Genomic DNA, 17829 nt, shown 5'->3' on the forward strand with positions numbered 1-17829 from the left:
CTCCGGGAGGAGGAGGAGGAAGGGGGAGATGAAGAAGAGCGGGTACTCTCCGCTGAGCTGGGCTTAGGTTTGTGTAGGAGCCGCTTAAACCAGCCTGTGGGGTTGGAGAAGTTGCGGTGAGATTTGGGGAGGCCATGGTAAGATTTGGGTGGGCTCATCACACCCCCTGGGGTCCCCCCAAGGGGTTTGTGTGGCACCTTCAGATGTCACCGTCACCCCAAAAAGACACACCAGCCCCTAAAACCCACCTGACACCCCTGGGTAGCCTCACATTTGGGAAGGGACACAAGGGGAGAAAAGGGGATGCAGGTGGCGAAAAAGGGGACATGGGGGGAGAAAAGGGGATGCAAGGGAAGGGACAGAGCCAGAGGGTTTGTCCCCCCACACACACACACTGCCAGAGCCCCCACTCACCAGCCATAACGGGCAGCCAATTGCTGGCACAAAACCGCTCCTGCAGCACAACAAAAAGGATAATTAATTACATTAGGAGAGTGGGAACCACCCCAAGGGGGTCTCAACCCCAGGACCCTAGCGGGTGACACCACAGGGACACGCAGTGCCAGGGCATTCGCCCCAAGAGCAGAGTTTTCAGCAAATTTTCCCTAAATTCACCGGGAAGGACACGCACCTGCAGCCAAAAGCCAACGGCTAGGAAAGAGCCTCATTCCCGGCGGCGGGGAAAGGATCCTGCGGAGGGGACAAATGGGGATCGACTGGCAGTTCTGGGGCACCCGGACCTTTCTCTAGGGGCACCTTCTGAAATAAAACCACCCCCAAGTCACACTAACACTTTTCCCTGTGGCAAAACGCCAGCAAGACCCCAGCACACCCGCAGAAACCGCGCTCACCGCCGCTTAGTCATAGCAAAAAGCTTGAGCGGGAGAAATTGGGAGGGGAAATTTGGGGGATGCCTACCCAGGGTGCAAGATTTGGGCAGCGGGACACATCAGCTCTGGGGTTCGGCGAGGAGGAAAATCTTCCGGGGGCGCCTAGGAGAGATAAGATGCAGCACGTTCACTCTGAAGCCTAATGTGATCGTGGCAAACGGCACAGCTGAGCCATTCCTCCAGCTTCCCCATCCGGGCGCGGTTCCCGACCCGGCCCCCCCTCCTACATCCGCCGCCGTCACCAGCTCAGCGTCACCACGCCCGGCCCTTGCCGGCATGCCCGGGCCCGTGTCCCTCCCTTGTTTTATAACCACACGCCGACGGGTCCATCTCTGCTAATTTTTGGAGTTAAATTTATCAAATAAAGTGATTTTTTTTCCCTATTTTTTCACAGCCATGCTGCACAGCTCCATCCACTGGTTTTGGAAAAGCCTCAAGCTGCACAACAACCAGGCACTGCTGGCGGCAGCCACCAATTGCCATCATTTCTGTCCCCTCTTCATCCTCAACCCCTCCGGCCTCCCTGCCAGCACCAATGCTCAGCACTGCCTCCTCGAGTCCCTGTGGGATTTGGACCAGAGGCTGCAGGATGTGAGCTCCAGGTGAGTCATGAGGGGGTTGGGAGGGCTCTCAGGGAATTTGGGGGGGGTGGTCTTGAGGGGGTTTGGGGGGCTCTCAAGGAGATTTGAGGGCTCTTGAGGGGGTCTCAGGAGGATTTGGGGGCGCTCTTGCAGGAGTTTGTGGGATTAAAGCAGATTTGAGGGGGCTTGAGCGGGTTTGGGGGCTCTTGATGGGGTCTCAAGGGGATTTGAGGGGCTAAAGCAGATTGGGAGGGTCTCAAGGGGGCCTCAGGGGGATTTAGGGGGGGTCATGAGGAGGTTTGGGGACTCTAAAGGAGATTTGGGTCTCAAGAGGATTTGGGGGGTCTCAGGGGACTTTGAGTCCCCCCCCATCCCAAACCACAACCCCAGTGTGTGCTTCCAATCCAGGCCTGGGTGTGCGGCTTTGAAAAGCCAGAGGCTCTGCCCAGTCACCTTCTTCTCCTCCAGGCACCCAGCAGGAGCCACCATTCAGCCCTAAATCCCAAAGCGCGAAAGATTGAGCAGCGCTGAGCCCCCCCGGGGTCCAGCACCGCTTGTTGTGTTCTGACTCTCCTTCAATTAATCCCCTCCCCAATCTCATCCAGGGATGGACGATTTTGCCGCTGCCACTGTCCCAAAACTCAGCTCCGTATACCTGGAAATCAGCTCAATACACCTGGAAACCCCCAAACTGCCGTAACCCAGAGGCACAAACCCCTTGAGCGACATCCCTGCTGCATCCACTTCCACCTTGGCTACAATAGAATTAAAAGGAAGAGGATAATTAAGAAAGCACAGCTGGATTCGCAACCCACCATGTTGAAATCCCCTGGCGGCATGAGAGTGTTTCAGTTAAACTGATTGTGGGCAAGCCTGCAGCGTATTCGATTGCCTGTGAATATTAGGAAATGGGCTGAGTACAAGGCAAGGGGACAAAATAGGGCTAATTTGTCTCTAAATACATCCACCATCAATACAAAGTGACACACGGATACCCGGAGAGCCAGAGAACAGCTTCTCCTCCTCCACACGGAGTTGCAGAGTCCAAGCACCGCTCTTAGCACCTCACAGGCTGGGAGACACCACTGCACAGACACAAACCTGAGCAGAAAGGCAGCTCGAGGGACGAACTCGATAAAATAAGGCCCCTGAGGGGTAACAGGCCCCCTCGAACAGGACGATCCGGGCTTTGGGCCCCTCGAACAGGACGATCCGGGCTTTGGGCCCCTCACAGCACAGCCCGACAGGCAGCACGACACGAACCTCCCACCCCGCAACTGCACTGCGCATGCGCCCGCTGCCTTTTATAGCAACGCGAAGCATCGCGAGAATAGTGCCGAACTCCCGCGCGAGCGCCCTTCGTCGCAACCAGCCAATGAGAGGGCGGGGCGGAAAGGAGAGCGAGCCAATCACATTCCGCCGCCCGGAGCTAGGGGCGGGGCGAGGCGCGGCGGCCGGGCGTCTCCTCGTGAGGCCGGGCGCGCTGGGCGCCAGGTGCGTGCGGCGCGGGGCGGGGGCGCCGTTGCCATGGCGATGGAGGACTGGGGGGGGGGGAGGCGGTTGCTATGGCGACGGCGAGGCCGCGGCCGCCATGACCGGGAGGCGCGAAGGCCGCGGTGGTCGGCGGTGGTCAGCGGGGGCTCCGTCCCCTCTGTGGGGCTGCCCGGGGGACGAGGGGGTCGGGGGTGAGCCCGAGGAGGGCGAGGGGCCCGGGCGGGCGGCCGCGTTATGGCGGCGAGGGGCAGTGGGGGCCTAGTCCCACCTCGGCTCTGTGAGCCCCCTCGGCACCGTCACCCTCTTAAAAAAACCCCTTCTTGGACATTTTCCCACATAAAAAGGAGCCTATTCTTTATTTTCCCTCAGGTTTAGCGTGAGAGGGGGCACGGCAGAGGGGAAGGGTAAGTCCTGGAGGCTCCGTTGCAAGTCTGTGGGGGTACAGACCCCGTTTCCAGGCTTCATTTTATCATTTCTTCTTATTTCTCATGAAGCTGCTGGGAGTCCAAAGATCAGGAAGAACCTCAGCATTAAATAAAACACTTCTGATGTGTTTTAACTCGTGGATCTTGTGTTCATACTGTCAGCACGCACAGGAGCCACGTTTGGGTTTCCTCGCCTGTTGAATCGCTGAGGTTTTGGCTTTTTTAGGACAATTTTGATGAGCATGATCCAATTATGGTCCCCACATGGAAGGATAAAGCTTGGGAATCGGCCAGGGTGCCTCATTAACGTCCTTTTGGATTCTTCTCATTGAAACATAGTGGATTTTAAACTATAGTATTTGTCTTATCCCAACGTCTTAAAACCTCTTAATTTAAAAGGGAGATGTGAATTACACCCTCGCTGGTGGTTCTTCTCAGCGCTCCAAGCTAAAAGTAATTGATGAGCAATTAATTTGTGCTTTCTTCTCTATTTATTTCCTGGGATGTTTCTGCAGGGTGAGGTTTGACGTTGACTGAGCAGCATAACTTGTTCTGTGGGGTTTTTAAGAATGATTTATCTGCTTATTATATATATATATTATAAGTATGCACCCAGGCGTGAGCCTCAGCAAGAATTTGGCATATCCTTTATTTTTGGCCTTTGGTTTTAGCTGCGATACTTTGTATTTTGAGTGTTTTTGCAGCCCGACGTGTCTTCCTTATGTTACATATAAAATAATTGTCATTAAGAGAAATAAGCACATTTTTAAAGACACAAACCAACTAGATATTATTTCTGAGGTTGTTTCTATTTTGGCAATCTGTATTAAATAGAAAGGAAGGTTGCAGTTCATGCCACTAGACAACCATTTCTTGGTAACTATCATTTCAAAAGCTGATTTGTTTTTGTCCTCAGTTCAAAATTACTTTTGAAATGTCCTTAATGCTTTAGAGCATTTAGAGAATTGAATCGATGGCTCCTTTTCTGCCATTTAAAGCAAAATGGGAGCAGTTCTCAGCAGGTGAACAAGCCCGTGTGGTGTTTTATATATAAACAGGTTTGATATTTGACACTTAGCTGATAATTCGCAACCTAAAACCAATATAACTTTCTTCCCTTTTTATTTCGGACAGGACTGTGTTTGCCCCAAAATCTCTTATATTTTAAACCTTGAAAGAGTTTTTTGGACATAAACTTTGGTTTCCGTGCACTTTAAGGTCACATTGGGCTGGACGATCATCTCATCCCCGGGCAATTAAATTCTCTGGGTGGCTTTTTGTAGCCAAGAAAAAGCCTTTTATTATTTGGAGGAGTTAAGAAGGGGATGAGAGTCCCGGGGGCAAAGTTCAGAACGAAAGAAAAGCACCATTTTCAACCCAAAGGTGACCTCACCAAGATAATAAAAGCTGGTGAAAAAGCTGGCTCGACAAAAACCTGTGGGCTGTTCCACATTGTGTTGCATATATACAATATAAACTATATATATATACATACACAGACTTAGCTTGTGGTGATTTATCTCCTACAGAAACTGGATGGCGTCTACGCGCAGCCTGGGGAAAGAATCACTGCTGGAAGATGGAATGCCGCCTGCAAAAAAGCCCAGGTTAATTTAATTATCCTCCAATTAATTTCTCCTAATAAGCGCTGCTTCTGTAAACCCCGCGTCATTCTTTAGAGAGACGTTACGAACAAGCCCTGTCATTGGTATTTTCCTGCGTGGAATAAAGGCTCTAACACCCAAAACACGCTTTTATTTGTGCAACAGTTACGCACAATGGGTTTTACTGCTCTGTCTCCCTGTTTTAGGTGGGTGTTAAGCCCAGCTCAAGTCCTGCCCAGGCTTAAGGTCACGTTGGGTGCGGTGGTTGGACAGCAGTTTCATGGCAAATAATTTTCTGCATGGAAGGGCTAAATATCTCTAATTTTGGAGGCTCCCCATACTAATAAATTGGTCATAGTAATATTAATAATAAAGTGGTTGTAATGATAACAATAATTAATTGCTCTTTTTATAATTCTTCAAGCAACAACTTGAAGAATTGCTAATTTGGGCCGTATTGACGCTTCATCCCCTCCAGGCTGGGCTCAGAAATTAAGGCACCATCATTACAAACAAGCCACTAATTCACCTAGCAAGTCATCCCCCACTAATCTGATTTATTTATAAGTTATCATTTTGGATTTCGGTCCCTGGTTGTGTTTTTATACAAGCTCATTAGCACAAATATGAATGGATTCTTTGCGTGCGAAGCCTGCAGTCCCAAATTTAAACCCATTTATCACAGCGAGGACCTTAAAAAAAGGGTTAACTTGTCTTTTTTTGCACACAGGGCGCGGTGTTGCTTTAAAAAATAAAAAACCCCTCTTTTTCACGCAATTCTTTGTATCTGGGCTTCCAAAACTTGGCCTTGCAGGAAGCTCTTGCCAAGCCTCAAAACTAAGAAGCCCCAAGAACTTGTTTTGGTGATCGGGACAGGGATCAGTGCCGCGGTTGCTCCCCACGTCCCAGCATTGAAATCATGGAAGGGTTTGATCCAGGCGCTCCTGGACGCCGCCGTCGACTTCGATCTGCTGGAGGATGAAGAGAGCAAATGCTTCCAAAAGTGTCTCCACGAAGACAAGAACTTGGTGCACGTCGCCCATGACCTTATCCAGAAGCTGTCGCCGGTGAGTTAATGGTTGTTCGCCTGGAAATATTCAGTCCGTGCCTCCAGGTTTTCAAAAAGAGTCAAATTTGGTTCTCCAGTGTGCCCCAATCTCCAAAACTTGCTCCGTCTTTGAGAAATATTTGCGTAGTTTTTCATCAAGTTTGCCACAAAACTTGATTAAAAAGCCCGCGACTCTGATCTGAATCTCTCCCCTCCTCAGCGCACGAGCAACGTTCGCTCCACCTTTTTCAAAGACTGTTTGTACGAGGTGTTTGACGACCTGGAATCGAAAATGGAAGATTCCGGGAAGCAGCTGCTTCAGTCCGTGCTGGATCTGATGGAAAACGGGGCTCTGGTGTTAACGACCAACTTCGACAACCTGCTGGAGCTGTACGCTGCGCACCAGGGGAAGCACCTGGAGTCTCTTGACCTGACTGATGAAAAGAAGGTAAAATATGATGATTTTTTATAATCAGAGCTGTTTGTTGTGATTTAATTGCCGTTAGACAGACTTGCCATCTTCCCATTATGCGTTTTACCAGCGGAGAGCATCCCATCCTTATCTTTATTAAACTCATTAAACACACGCGATTTGTGGTCTCTGGGCATTCCGACTCACTTCTGTGCTTTGCGTTTCCTGCGCGACCTCAATCTAAGTATTTAGAGCCTTACAAATAAGCATTTTAATTATTGCAAGCTTAAACGAGCTGAGGGCTGCAGGAGGAAACAGAGAGCAAATCGTGGCTTTTAGAAGCAAAGGTCAGTCATTGAGCTCCCTTGGAGCTTCTTGCAGCCTCGAGGGGCCAAGAAATCAACCTTTTTAAGCTTGAGAAGTGTGTCGAGATTAAATTTAGAGTTTTCCGCCCTGTGCTGATTTGTCGTTGACCCAAACGCTGCCATGGAATGTTTTATTTTGAGCTGGTTTTGGTTGTTCGTTTGGCGCAGGTGCTGGAATGGGCGCAAGAGAAGAGGAAACTGAGCGTCCTGCACATCCACGGCGTTTACACCAACCCCGGTGGCATCGTCCTGCACCCAGCCGGCTACCAGAACGTGCTGCGCAACACCGAGGTGATGGTGAGACCTCCCTCTTCTATATAGCGCGTCTTTACATCTCCTGCTGCCTCCTTAGGCGGGCGTAGACTAAGCCGAGTTTAAAGCCTGACTCTATAATTTCATGAAGTGGCCAAGGAGGGGTGATTCGATTCTCTAGGCAAAATATAAGCTTTGCCGTGGTTAAGGAGCTCTTTCCCTTTTTTAAAGCGGGCGATACAGAAGCTGTACGAGAATAAATCCTTCCTGTTCTTGGGGTGCGGTTGGACTGTCGACGACACCACGTTCCAGGCGCTGTTTCTAGAGGCGGTGAAGCACAAATCCGACCTGGAGCATTTCATGCTGGTGCGCAGGGGGGACGTGGACGAGTTTAAAAAGCTGCGCGAGAACATGCTGGATAAAGGGATTAAAGTTATTTCCTACGGAGATGAATACGCCGATTTGCCTGAATATTTTGAGAGGCTGGCGGGCGAAATAGCCACGCGCGGACTGCCAGGTATGTCCGCCTCGTTTATTCGGAAAACCGAAAGCTTTAACATAAAATCGCACTAAAATCATAAAAATGAGGTAAAAGAAGCAGGTTTGCCAGCCAGCGCGTGTTCCAAGGGTAAAACCCACCTGGGAGAACGCGGCTGTTGGTGCAGGGTTGATTTTCCACCCAGCCGCACTCTCTGCTCTCTCCTAGGCCAGCCTAAGGAGGGACAACAGCTCAACGGCTCTGCTGCTGCCCAAATCAAAGGTAAAATTCATCCCAACCCCTTTTTATCCAGCCATTTTGCAGCCGCTCGGGCTTTGCGGAGCCTTTTCCTTCCTACAGGACGCAGCGCTTGAACACCGGGACATGAGATGCAGCCAGCGACTCCCTAGGACAGGCCTAAGCCAGAGGCCTGCGCAGTTTAAGCCCGGTCTAGGGGAAGAGGCACAAAACGGACATTTAACATTACGATTGTCTTTTTAATCACGTTTGCGTGTGCTGGGGGAGTCCAGGCTCCTCTAATTTCATACTTAGTGCTTTTATATTCTGTACTTCCCATTAAAAGCATAAAACTTGAATTTTTTTTTTTCTTTTTTAACTGAAAGCTCTAGTTTTCTAGTCTTTCTACTGTATTTTGTATGTTGAAGCTTCTATTAAAGCCCCATTCACTTCAAGTTTTTGGCTGGCGCTTAATTTGCACCTCACACCCGCCCAGAGGCAAATTTTCTACACGGAGAACAAAATCTTGAAGTTTATTTCTTTTTTTTAATATATATATATATATATATATAAATTATGTCTCTTTAGCAGACAGCATTCGATTTATTGCACTAGAGCACACCTGCGATACAAGAGCTACAAGACATCGTTGGAAGAGGTTTGTATTATTCCGCGTAGACCGGGAGCAAGAGGCACTCGAGGGGGCAGGAAAGCAGCAAGCAGCCACCGCTATCTTCCAAAATTAATGCATTTTTTGCCTTTTTTCCCTAGAAAACACCACCGAGGAGACACAATTCGCACTATCGGACCAAGATCTCCCGCTCCCGGTGTCCAGGTACCGCACTCCAGCATCCCGGTGATGACAAACCGGGGAGACGTTTAAGGCAACTTGAGCGTTTTCCCATCTCCAGCCCAGCCCTGTTGTTCTTTTTGGTTTATCAGCTTCGGTGGAGCTGCCACAGTAACAGCAAAAAGTCGCTCATCTCCTCCCTAAATTGGTCTAAAAACCCAAAGCAGGTCAAAAAAAAAGCCTTTAAACTCCCCAAAAAGCACGAACAATACAAAGCTCCGGCCTCAGCTTCCCCGCGAGGGAGCCTGTGTCACTTAAAACACAACAAAGGAACGCGGGGAAAGGGTTTTTTTGCTGGATAAAAGGGGTTTTTATCCAAAAAAAAACCCCACCCCTTGCACCCATATCCCTTCATTTGTTCAGCACTACAGGGGAAAGACTAAAGCATTTTCTTCTCGGACATCTGCGAAGAGAAATTTGGTGTTTTTTTAAATGATGGTTCTTTTTTAGGCCTTCATGAGCGCGGCGACCACGGCCTTGGCGTTAAGGCTGCGCAGGTCGCAGTACGTCTGCCCGGTGCCGACGAAAACGATGGGTTTGCTCGTGATGTAGGTCATGGAGATGGCGGCGCCCACCTGCCAAGGGATAATGAGCATCGTGAGGCTGCGAAATAACAAGCTCGGAGGTGTCTGGGCGACGTCCTTACCTTGTCGTCGATGGTGTCGAACTTGGTGAGGACAATCCCGTCAATGAGCCGCGGTGTCTGCGCCATGGAGTGATCAGCCAAGGCTTTGTTGAACTTGACCTAGAAGAAGCGAGAAGAGCCGAAAAAATGTATTTTTGGTGGCCAAATCTCCATGAAAACTGATAAAATTTGAGGTTTTTGCTCAAACTTGGGCACCCACCAGCTGATCCACGGCCTCGTTGCCCACCAGCGCTTCCCCGACAAACAGCACCAAGTCGGGCGCATTGACGGCAATGAGTTTGGCCAACGCCGTCATCAAGGGCGCGTTGTCCTGCATGCGGCCCGCCGTGTCCACTAGCACCACGTCGAAACCCTGATTCCGCGCTGGGCGGGCAAAAAGACACCATCAAACGCTATTTTCTCCCCAAAACACCATTTCCTGCTGCCGTTTCTCCCCAAAATACCGTAGGAAATGGCCTCCATGGCAATGCCGGCGGCGTCTTTGCCGTAGCCTTTCTCGTAGAGCTGCACCATGGTCCTCCCGCCGTGGCTCTCCGGGGGGTGCAGCGCGTTGAGGCGGCGCGTGTGGGTGCGCAGCTGCTCCACGGCGCCCGCCCGGAACGTGTCGCAGGCGGCGATCAGGACGCTGAAACCGTTCTCAATCAGCCAGAACGAGATCTGGGGGCGGTTAATAGATTGTTAAAAAAATGGAGATGGCACATTTCTGGCTTTTTTTAAATAGTCAAAGTAAAAAGGTTTTATCGTGACATAGGAACCTGTACAGTTTCTATTTGAGGTTTAACAACTTTTAATCCTATTGCAGATGATTAAAATAAGATGCTACTTGCTGTACAATTAAGGTGTCACAAGAGGGAGAAGAATTGTCCCCCCGCTCCCCTAGAGGCCCGTGTCCCACCTTGGCCAGGTTGGTGGACTTGCCGACACCGTTGACGCCGCAGAATGTCACCACGTAAGGCCGGTGCTGCCGCTGGGCGTCCAGGACGTCGCGCAGGACATCAACGCGGCGCTGGGGCTGCAGGATCTGCACCAGCGCCTCCTGCAGCGCCTGCTTCACCGTCGATGTCACCGCTGGGGACGAAAAAAATAATGTGTCACACCTCGGGGACGGTCCCGAACCTCAAAACCAGGAGTGTGGGGACTTACTGGTGAACGTTCCCATCACTTTCCCTTCCAGTTTCTTCGCCACCGACTCGCAGAGCTGCACCGCGATCTCGGCTGCCACGTTTTTCGCTTCGAGGTAGAGAAAGGAAAGTCAGCGATGTCGGGATCCCCGCAATACGAGACCGTTGTCCCACCCGCACACGTACCGATCAAATGATCCTTCATCTTCTCCAGCACGGGGTCCATGTCCTCCCTGGTCAGGCTCTTGGAACCCACCAGCCCTTTCAGCATCCCAAACATTCCCCCCAAGCCGCCTTTCTTCGCGCTGCAGAAAAAACATGAAGTTTGAGGACCAAATCGCATAAAACCCGTGAGAAAAAGCCACCGTGCAGGTGACAGACACGCCGATTTGTCCCCAGTCACGTTACGGGTCAGATTGGAAGATACATTACGGGAGCCTCTCACCTGCTTTTCGAAGGGTTTGGAACAATTTTCTCCTCTTCGGTTTCATCATCGCTCTCGTATTCCAGGTCGTACAGGCGGCCGGGCTCCCGGTTTCGATCCCCCAGGGCCTGTGAAAGGGGAAAAATGCACCACTCACCCTCATCAGGAGTTATCACAGAAATCTTTGCCACAGGGGGTTGACCCCATCTAGAAAATACCCTATTTTTGCAAAAACTTATGATTTAAGGAGCAGCTGAGCGCTGCAAATCGGCATTTTTTAGAACTTTCTCAGCCAACCGCAGATGCTCGGTTGATCCCCAAAATGATCTTTTAGCACAAACACAACGCCCCAAATTATGTTTTCTTACCATATCGGGGTCAAATTCCTCCACGGGACCAGGCTCAGCGCTGCCGTTGGTCGCGGAGTTGCTGTAATCGAGGACTTTGGCATTGGAGTTCCCCAAGTCCCACACTCGGGGCTTCTTCCCCTTCTCCTTCTGCGCCTCCGGCTTTGGGGATTTGCTGGAAACAAGAGCAAAAACACCCCCGTTTTGTTCAGTCTGGGAAGCAACAGCAATCGTTTCCTTAGAAAGGGTGAAAATTAAATGCCTGGTTTACCCAAAACCACAAAAATTAAGCCTGGTTCAATCAGGGAAGCAGCAGCAACCGTTTCCTTAAAAGGTGTGAAAATTACAAGGCTGGATTAACCAAAAAGGCCGAAATTAAGGCTAAACCTGGCTGATATAGTCAGGGAAGCAGCAGCAATAATTTCCTTAAATTGTGTGAAAATTATATACCTGGTTTATCCAAAACCAACGAAATTAAGCCTGATTCAGTCAGGGAAGCAGCAGCAATTGTTTCCTTAGAAAGTGCAAAAATTAAAAGCCCGGATTAACCAAAAAAGCCAAACTTAAGGCTAAACCTGAGCGATTCTTTCTCCAGAATTAATCGATCTGAATTTTGACCCTGTATCCGACTGGTTTTACCTCAAACCAGGCCCCGCTCTTGGGGCAACCAGGCCCAGCAAAGCCAGGCTTAACTCCTCGGGCTCACCTGGCTCTCTCTCCGGCTTTCATGTGTCTCTTGAAGAACTCTTCCCGGTTTTTCTGCAGGATTTCATCCTTGCTCAGCTCCTCCCTGTCCCCAGCACCCGGGAGCTGCTTCTCACCCGCCGGTGCTTTCCCCGGCACCACAACTTCTGTTGCTGATGGAATAAAATCCCAAGAGAAACTCAGAGCAGCGTTTGTGCCTCACAAAACCACCCCAAAATCCAACCATTTATCCCCCCTCATCCCAATGTCACCCCCGCCAACTGACCTTCTTTTTTAGAACCTTTGTTCTTTTTAGGTTTGACTTTTTCCTTTGGCTTCTCCCCTCGCGTTTCAATCATACACTTGATGGTCTTCTGGGATTTGAGTGACTGTTCAAACGTCTTCATGGCCACGGGAGCGCGGGTTTTGCTGCTCTCCTCGGCCTCCCTGCGGCGAGGCGGCTCGTTAGCCCCAATTTCACCTCTTCCCCACCCATCCCCAATTAGAAATGAATTTAAAAAAGCAATTTCCGCTACCGGAGGAGGCGCGTGAAGTCGTCTTTAAAATCAAAAGTGCCATTTAGGAGGGCCAAGGTGCCTTTTTGCTGGAACTCATTGCGATATTTGTCTCGGAATTCCTTGTGAACGTCGTCTATCAACTTGTCGACGTAGGTGAGCGTCAGGATCTTCTGAAAGCCCACCTGTTAAATTAAAATAAATCGGGTAATTTAATCAAAGGAAGTGAAAATATCACCATTTGAGCCAAAATTCTTTAATTTCAGCAGGTTTCACGCTACGTTCTTTGCTCTGACGCCCCAATTTTTTAGTAATAGAAGGAAAAAAATATGACACAGATTGAACGGCAACGCCAAGAAAATTATTTGACAAATAATGGCAAAAAGCCACAAAACCTTCGGTTGATTTTTAGGTACAGAACAAAATTTGTGCGGATTGAGAGATCGGGGAGGCTGAAAAGGGAAAGCGTTTAAATATTGTATAAAGTCATGAAAATGACACATTTCTGGGCTTTTTTTCAATAGGTTTGGGTCAAAGTGAAATAAGTTTTATTAGGATGTCTCAGCCTGCGCAGCTTCTGCTTGAGGTTTAATGAGTTTTAATCCTATTGCAGATTAATAAGAATCTCACGCCTTGGGGAAGCTACTAAATGGATTTTTCCACCCAAACCACACCCGGATACCTCTTTTTGGGGGGGTTTGGGAGGAGTCGCTTACCACAAACACCAGTTCGAACTGGTTGTCCAGTTTATACTTGAGCATGAGGGCTTCATGGGTGAAGGAGTTGCTGCCGCCGCGCTCCTGGGGAGGATGGGGGGGAAAAGCCATTAAAAAAGGGGGGTCGGCAACGAGGAGACTCCCCCCATTGTCACTGAGACCCCCTAAAAAATCATCTAGCCCAACCCCAGGGGCTGAGGGTCCCATCTTTGCTCCCCAAAATGGGTCATTTGCACCCTGCTCACCTACATAAATGGTCTCACCCGTGTCCCCTCCTTTCCCCAAAATGGGTCATTCCCCCTCCCACAGATAAATGGTCCTGCCCATGTCTACCCCCCTCCCCAAAATGGGTCATTTGCCCCCACACACACAAATGGTCCTGGAAATATCGCCTCCCACCCCCCCAAAATGGATCAGTTACCCTCCCCAGCCAAGGTAAATGGTCCTGCCCATGTCTCCCCCCTCCCCAAAATGGGTCATTTGCCGCCCCACATAAATGGTCCTGCCCATATCTCCTCCCCTCCCCCCCCAAAATGGATCAGTTACCCTCCCCAGCCAAGGTAAATGGTCCTGCCCATGTCTCCCCCCTCCCCAAAATGGGTCGTTTGCCCCCCCCCCACACAAATGGTCCTGGCAATATCGCCTCCCACCCCCTCAAAATGGATCAGTTACCCTCCCCAGCCAAGGTAAATGGTCCTGCCCGTGTTTCCCAACCCTTCCCCCCATGGCGAGTGATCTCGTGCTCCCCCCAACCCCCCCCGCAAGGAGTTGGTCCCGGCCGCGTCTCCCCCCCGCCTCAGGCCGATGGTTCGGCGCAACCACCTCCCCCTCCCGGGCGGCCCGGCGAGCCCGGCGCGGACCTGCAGCAGCACGGAGCGGATGAGCGCATTAACGGGGGCGGTGGCGGCCGCGGCGGGGCCCCGCACGCCCTGGAAGCACCAGAGGACGAGCCCGCCTTTGCTGAAGATGGTGAAAAAGTCGAGCATGGCGGCGGCGGTGCCGGGCCCGGCTCCCCGCACACGTCGCACTGCCCGCCGCGCTTCCGCTTCCGCCGCTTCCGCCGCCTTTCCCATTGGCTGGGAGGACGGGAAAGGGCAGGAGGGCGGCAGGCCAATGGCGTGAAGGGCCGTGTGAAGGGGCGTGGTGAAGGTGGTGTGGTTAGGGGCGTGGTTTAGCGTTATTGACGTGAGTTTAGGGGCGTGTCTTTCGGGGGGGCGGGGCCAGCCGTCATGCTGCGCTGGGGGCGCGCTTTTCGCCCTCCGAGCCGGGGGGAGCCCCCGAGGGGGATCCCAGGGGGGTCCTTAAGGTGTCCGGGGGGTGTCCCGGCCCCGGAACATGCTCCGGGCCGCCCCCTGCGCACCGCGGCCCCGCTGCGCTCCGACTTCTTCCGCGGTGAGAGCCGGGGGGTGAGGGTCATGGGCACCGGGGGCGGTCAGTGGGGATTGGGGGGGTCCCGAGGGAAATGGGGGGTCAATGGGGTTAGGGGGGGGGAGGAAGGAGGAGGTGGAGGAGTCCCGAAGGGGCTTGGGGTGAGGGGAGTAGGGGGGGTTTAAGGGGGACTTGGTGGGGGGGATCCCAGGGGACTAGGCGGGGTTCAGGAGGGACTGGGAGGGATTCTGGGGGGTCACGGGGAATCCCTGGGTGGGATGCTGAGGGTCCTGGGGGGTCCCAGAGAGTTCTGGGGTGTCCCTGGTGGAGTCTGGGGAGTCCAAGGGGACTAGGGGAGTCCTGGGGGGTCCCAGAGTGTTCTTGGGGGGGCTGTCTCCATCTATGCCCCCCCAGCAATGTCACCCCCCGCAACATCCCCCCCAGACCTTGGCCAGACCCTGGGCCACATGGGCCGGACCCTGAAATCCCAACTCCCATCATTACGAGGCGGAGAGGGGGGTTGGACCCCTCCGGGGACCCCCCCGCAACGTCCCCCCATCCCCGAAGAAGCCGATGTGGTGGTGGTCGGCGGGGGAGTCCTGGGCTGGGCCACCGCGTTTTGGCTGAAGGCGCTGGAGGGTCGGCAGCACGGCATGAGGGTGCTGCTGGTGGAGCGGGACCCCACGGTGAGACCCACCCCACCACCCCCTGGGGGGTCACAACCTTGGGAACCCCCCCCTTTTAATTAACGTTTTAATTCGGGACGGGGGGGTGGTCTCCAGTATTCTCAGGCTTCCACCGTCCTGGCAGCGGGGGGAATCCGGCAGCAGTTTTCCCTCCCGGAAAACATCCAAATGTCACGATTTTCTGCTAAATTTCTGCGCAACATCAACGTACGTCGGGTTAATTTTACTTGGGGGGTTGATGTTTAATTTTGGGGGGGTCCAGCCCCCTTTATTTTAGCCCACACCCCCACTTCTAGGAGCACCTGGGGGTCCCCAACGAACCCCCCATCGACATCCAGTTCCAGCCCTCGGGGTACCTGTTCCTCGCCTCTCCAGATGGTGCTGAGAAGCTCGAAGCCAGCGTCCAGCTCCAAAGGTTGGGGACACACAACAACCCCCCCTGACAGTTTGTTTTTGGGGGGGGCGGACACATTTTAATCCCCCTTTTGCTGTCCCCAGGGATGAGGGGGTACAGGTGGCCCTGCTGTCCCCCACCCAGCTGAAGGAGAGATTCCCCTGGATGGACACGCAGGACGTGGCCGTGGCCTCCTATGGTATGGGGGGGGTGAGAAGGAAACACACATACGGACCCTCCCCAAAAATCTCCCTAACACCCCCCCCAAAAAAATAAACACACAAAAATTCCCCCCAAAACTCCCCCTCACCCCCATCCTGCATCCTTCATCCTCACTTTATTTAGGAAAGGGGGCCCCCTGAAATTTAGAACTTCATTATGGGAGGAGGGGGTGGGTTCTGCTGCATTGGGCCCCCCACCCCCCCAAGTGTTTTCCCCCTCCAGGTTTGGAAGACGAAGGCTGGTTTGACCCCTGGACCCTGCTCAGCGCATTCCGCCGCAAAGCCGTGTCCCTGGGGGTGCTCAGCTGCACCGGGGAGGTGCGAGGTGAGACATTTTGGGGGGGGGGACAACGACACACAATGAGGTGACCCCTCCCCTCAAAAAAATTACAACCAATAAACATTGTAATAGTAACAACACGGCAGGTTTTGTCACCTCGCCGCGGGACGGCGACACCACGCGCATCAAATACGTCCACGTGAGTGCGTTTCCCCCCCCGCTGCTGCAGGTCCCCATGGGGGTGTGTGACCCCCCCCCCCAATTTGCTGTGTCCCCCCCAACAGATCCACATGCGGGACAGCCGGGAGTACCAGCCCGTGGCTTGTGCCATTGTGGTGAATGCGGCCGGGGCGTGGGCCGGGGAGCTGCTGCGCATGGGGGGGCTCCCAGGGCCCCCCCTCCCCATCCAGCCCCGAAAAAGGTGATTTAGGGAGTGGGGAATGACATTCTGATGTCACCTTTGGGTGGGGACACCCTGGTACCCACAATCCTTCCATCCTCTGGGGGGGGTAAAGCCTTTGGTCCTTTTTTTTGAGGATAAGGGCTGAACCTCTTGGTCTTTACTTTGGCCCCCACACCCTATTTATTTATTTCCTCCCCCCCTTAACTTGTTTTTGGGGGTGGGGGGAGTCCAGATACATTTTTTCCTGGCACTGCCCCGACGGCCCCGGATTTTCCTGCCCTTTCCTCATCGATACGACCGGCGCTTATTTCCGCCGCGACGGCATCGCCGGCAACTACTTGGGGGGCATGAGCCCCCCCGAGGTGAGCCCTGGGAAATTGAAATCAAACGGGAAATTTGAAAGTTTGAATTAAAATTTCCAAAATTCTAGCATTAAAATGGTTTAAACGCCAGAATTGTGGAGGTTTAAACGCTAGAACTTTGGACATTTTAAACGCTAGAATTTTGGAGGGTTTAAATGCTAGAACTTTGGAGGGTTTAAACGCTAGAACTTTGGACGTTTTAAACGCTAGAACTTTGGACGTTTTAAACGCTAGAACTTTGGAAACTTTGGGGAATGAAAATTTAGAGTTTTGAAATTTTGAAATTCTGAACTGTTGAATTTTGGGGCAGGAGGACGAGCCGGATCCGAGCGATTTGTCAGTGGATGATGAGTTTTTCCAAGACTGCGTGTGGCCGCTGTTGGCACAGAGGGTCCCAGCGTTCCAATCGCTGCGCCGGGGTGGATCCTGGGGGGGTTATTACGATTTTAATACTTTCGATCAAAATGGGGTGGTGGGCCCCCATCCCAACGTTGAGAATTTGTTCATCCTGGCAGGGTTCAGCGGGCACGGGCTGCAACACGCGCCGGCAGCGGGGAGGGCGCTGGGGGAGCTGCTGGTGAAGGGGGGTTATAAGAGTTTGGACCTGAGAAGGTTGGGGTGGGGGCGGCTGGAGGGGGGGGAGCGGCTGGAGGAGGCCGTGGTGTAGAGGGGAAACTGAGGCACAGATTGGGGGGAAGTGGAGGCGGAATTTGGAGAAAATGAGGTGGAAATTGGGGAAAATACTTTGGGAAATTGAGGCACTGTTCGGGATGTAATTTGGGGAAACTGAGGCACAACGTGGGGTGTCGCTGTCACGCTACGCACAAATAAAGTGGTTGGATGATGACTGTGATGAGTTTCATTTGGGGGGGGGGGGGTCACACTGGGGCTGCCCCCCCAAGTCTGCATCAGTATCCCCCCCTCAAACACTGTGGGAAACTTATTGGTCTCGGAAAAAACCTATGGGAGGTTAAGCTTAAGCACTCCAGGTTATTTATGGACTGTATCCCTATCTGCGCCTTCTCA

General features: G+C 52.3%; 3 protein-coding genes across 7 annotated transcripts; 2 read left to right on the plus strand and 1 right to left on the minus strand.

Annotated features, from left to right (window-relative positions):
* Positions 1 to 2930: 2930 nt before the first annotated feature.
* Positions 2931 to 8669, plus strand: FAM118B (family with sequence similarity 118 member B; the record flags this gene model as incomplete). 5 transcript variants are annotated; one of them, XM_080358063.1, is made up of 10 exons in its annotated part: positions 2942 to 2965; positions 3335 to 3369; positions 4920 to 4997; positions 5809 to 6061; positions 6263 to 6490; positions 6988 to 7116; positions 7303 to 7588; positions 7778 to 7831; positions 8375 to 8444; positions 8558 to 8669. In XM_080358063.1, the coding sequence occupies exons 3-10, from the start codon at positions 4927 to 4929 to the stop codon at positions 8667 to 8669; spliced, it is 1203 nt and encodes a 400-aa protein (XP_080214189.1). In that variant the 5' UTR covers positions 2942 to 2965; positions 3335 to 3369; positions 4920 to 4926. The 5 variants fall into 5 exon arrangements, with proteins under 5 accessions (XP_080214190.1, XP_080214189.1, XP_080214191.1 ...); XM_080358065.1 differs by having other exon boundaries at positions 8378 to 8444; XM_080358064.1 differs by lacking the exon at positions 3335 to 3369 and having other exon boundaries at positions 2931 to 2965.
* Positions 8540 to 14131, minus strand: SRPRA (SRP receptor subunit alpha). Its single transcript, XM_080358062.1, has 14 exons — positions 13950 to 14131; positions 13090 to 13173; positions 12395 to 12558; positions 12145 to 12305; positions 11881 to 12031; positions 11196 to 11349; positions 10849 to 10955; positions 10590 to 10708; positions 10426 to 10512; positions 10178 to 10350; positions 9726 to 9939; positions 9482 to 9645; positions 9283 to 9381; positions 8540 to 9211 (listed from the first exon to the last, which is right to left on the minus strand). The coding sequence occupies exons 1-14, from the start codon at positions 14073 to 14075 to the stop codon at positions 9083 to 9085; spliced, it is 1932 nt and encodes a 643-aa protein (XP_080214188.1). The 5' UTR covers positions 14076 to 14131; the 3' UTR covers positions 8540 to 9082.
* A 182-nt stretch (positions 14132 to 14313) lies between these two features.
* FOXRED1 (FAD dependent oxidoreductase domain containing 1) lies at positions 14314 to 17470 on the plus strand (the record flags this gene model as incomplete). Its single annotated transcript, XM_080358082.1, has 10 exons — positions 14314 to 14481; positions 14902 to 15143; positions 15240 to 15350; positions 15440 to 15558; positions 15642 to 15736; positions 15982 to 16083; positions 16185 to 16237; positions 16323 to 16459; positions 16674 to 16803; positions 17114 to 17470. Exons 1-10 carry the CDS (start codon positions 14319 to 14321, stop codon positions 17468 to 17470), a joined length of 1509 nt encoding a protein of 502 aa, XP_080214208.1. The 5' UTR covers positions 14314 to 14318.
* Positions 17471 to 17829: the final 359 nt, after the last annotated feature.

This window comes from Nesoenas mayeri, assembly GCF_963082525.1.
Source record: "Nesoenas mayeri genome assembly, chromosome: 22".
Lineage (NCBI taxonomy): Eukaryota > Metazoa > Chordata > Aves > Columbiformes > Columbidae > Nesoenas > Nesoenas mayeri.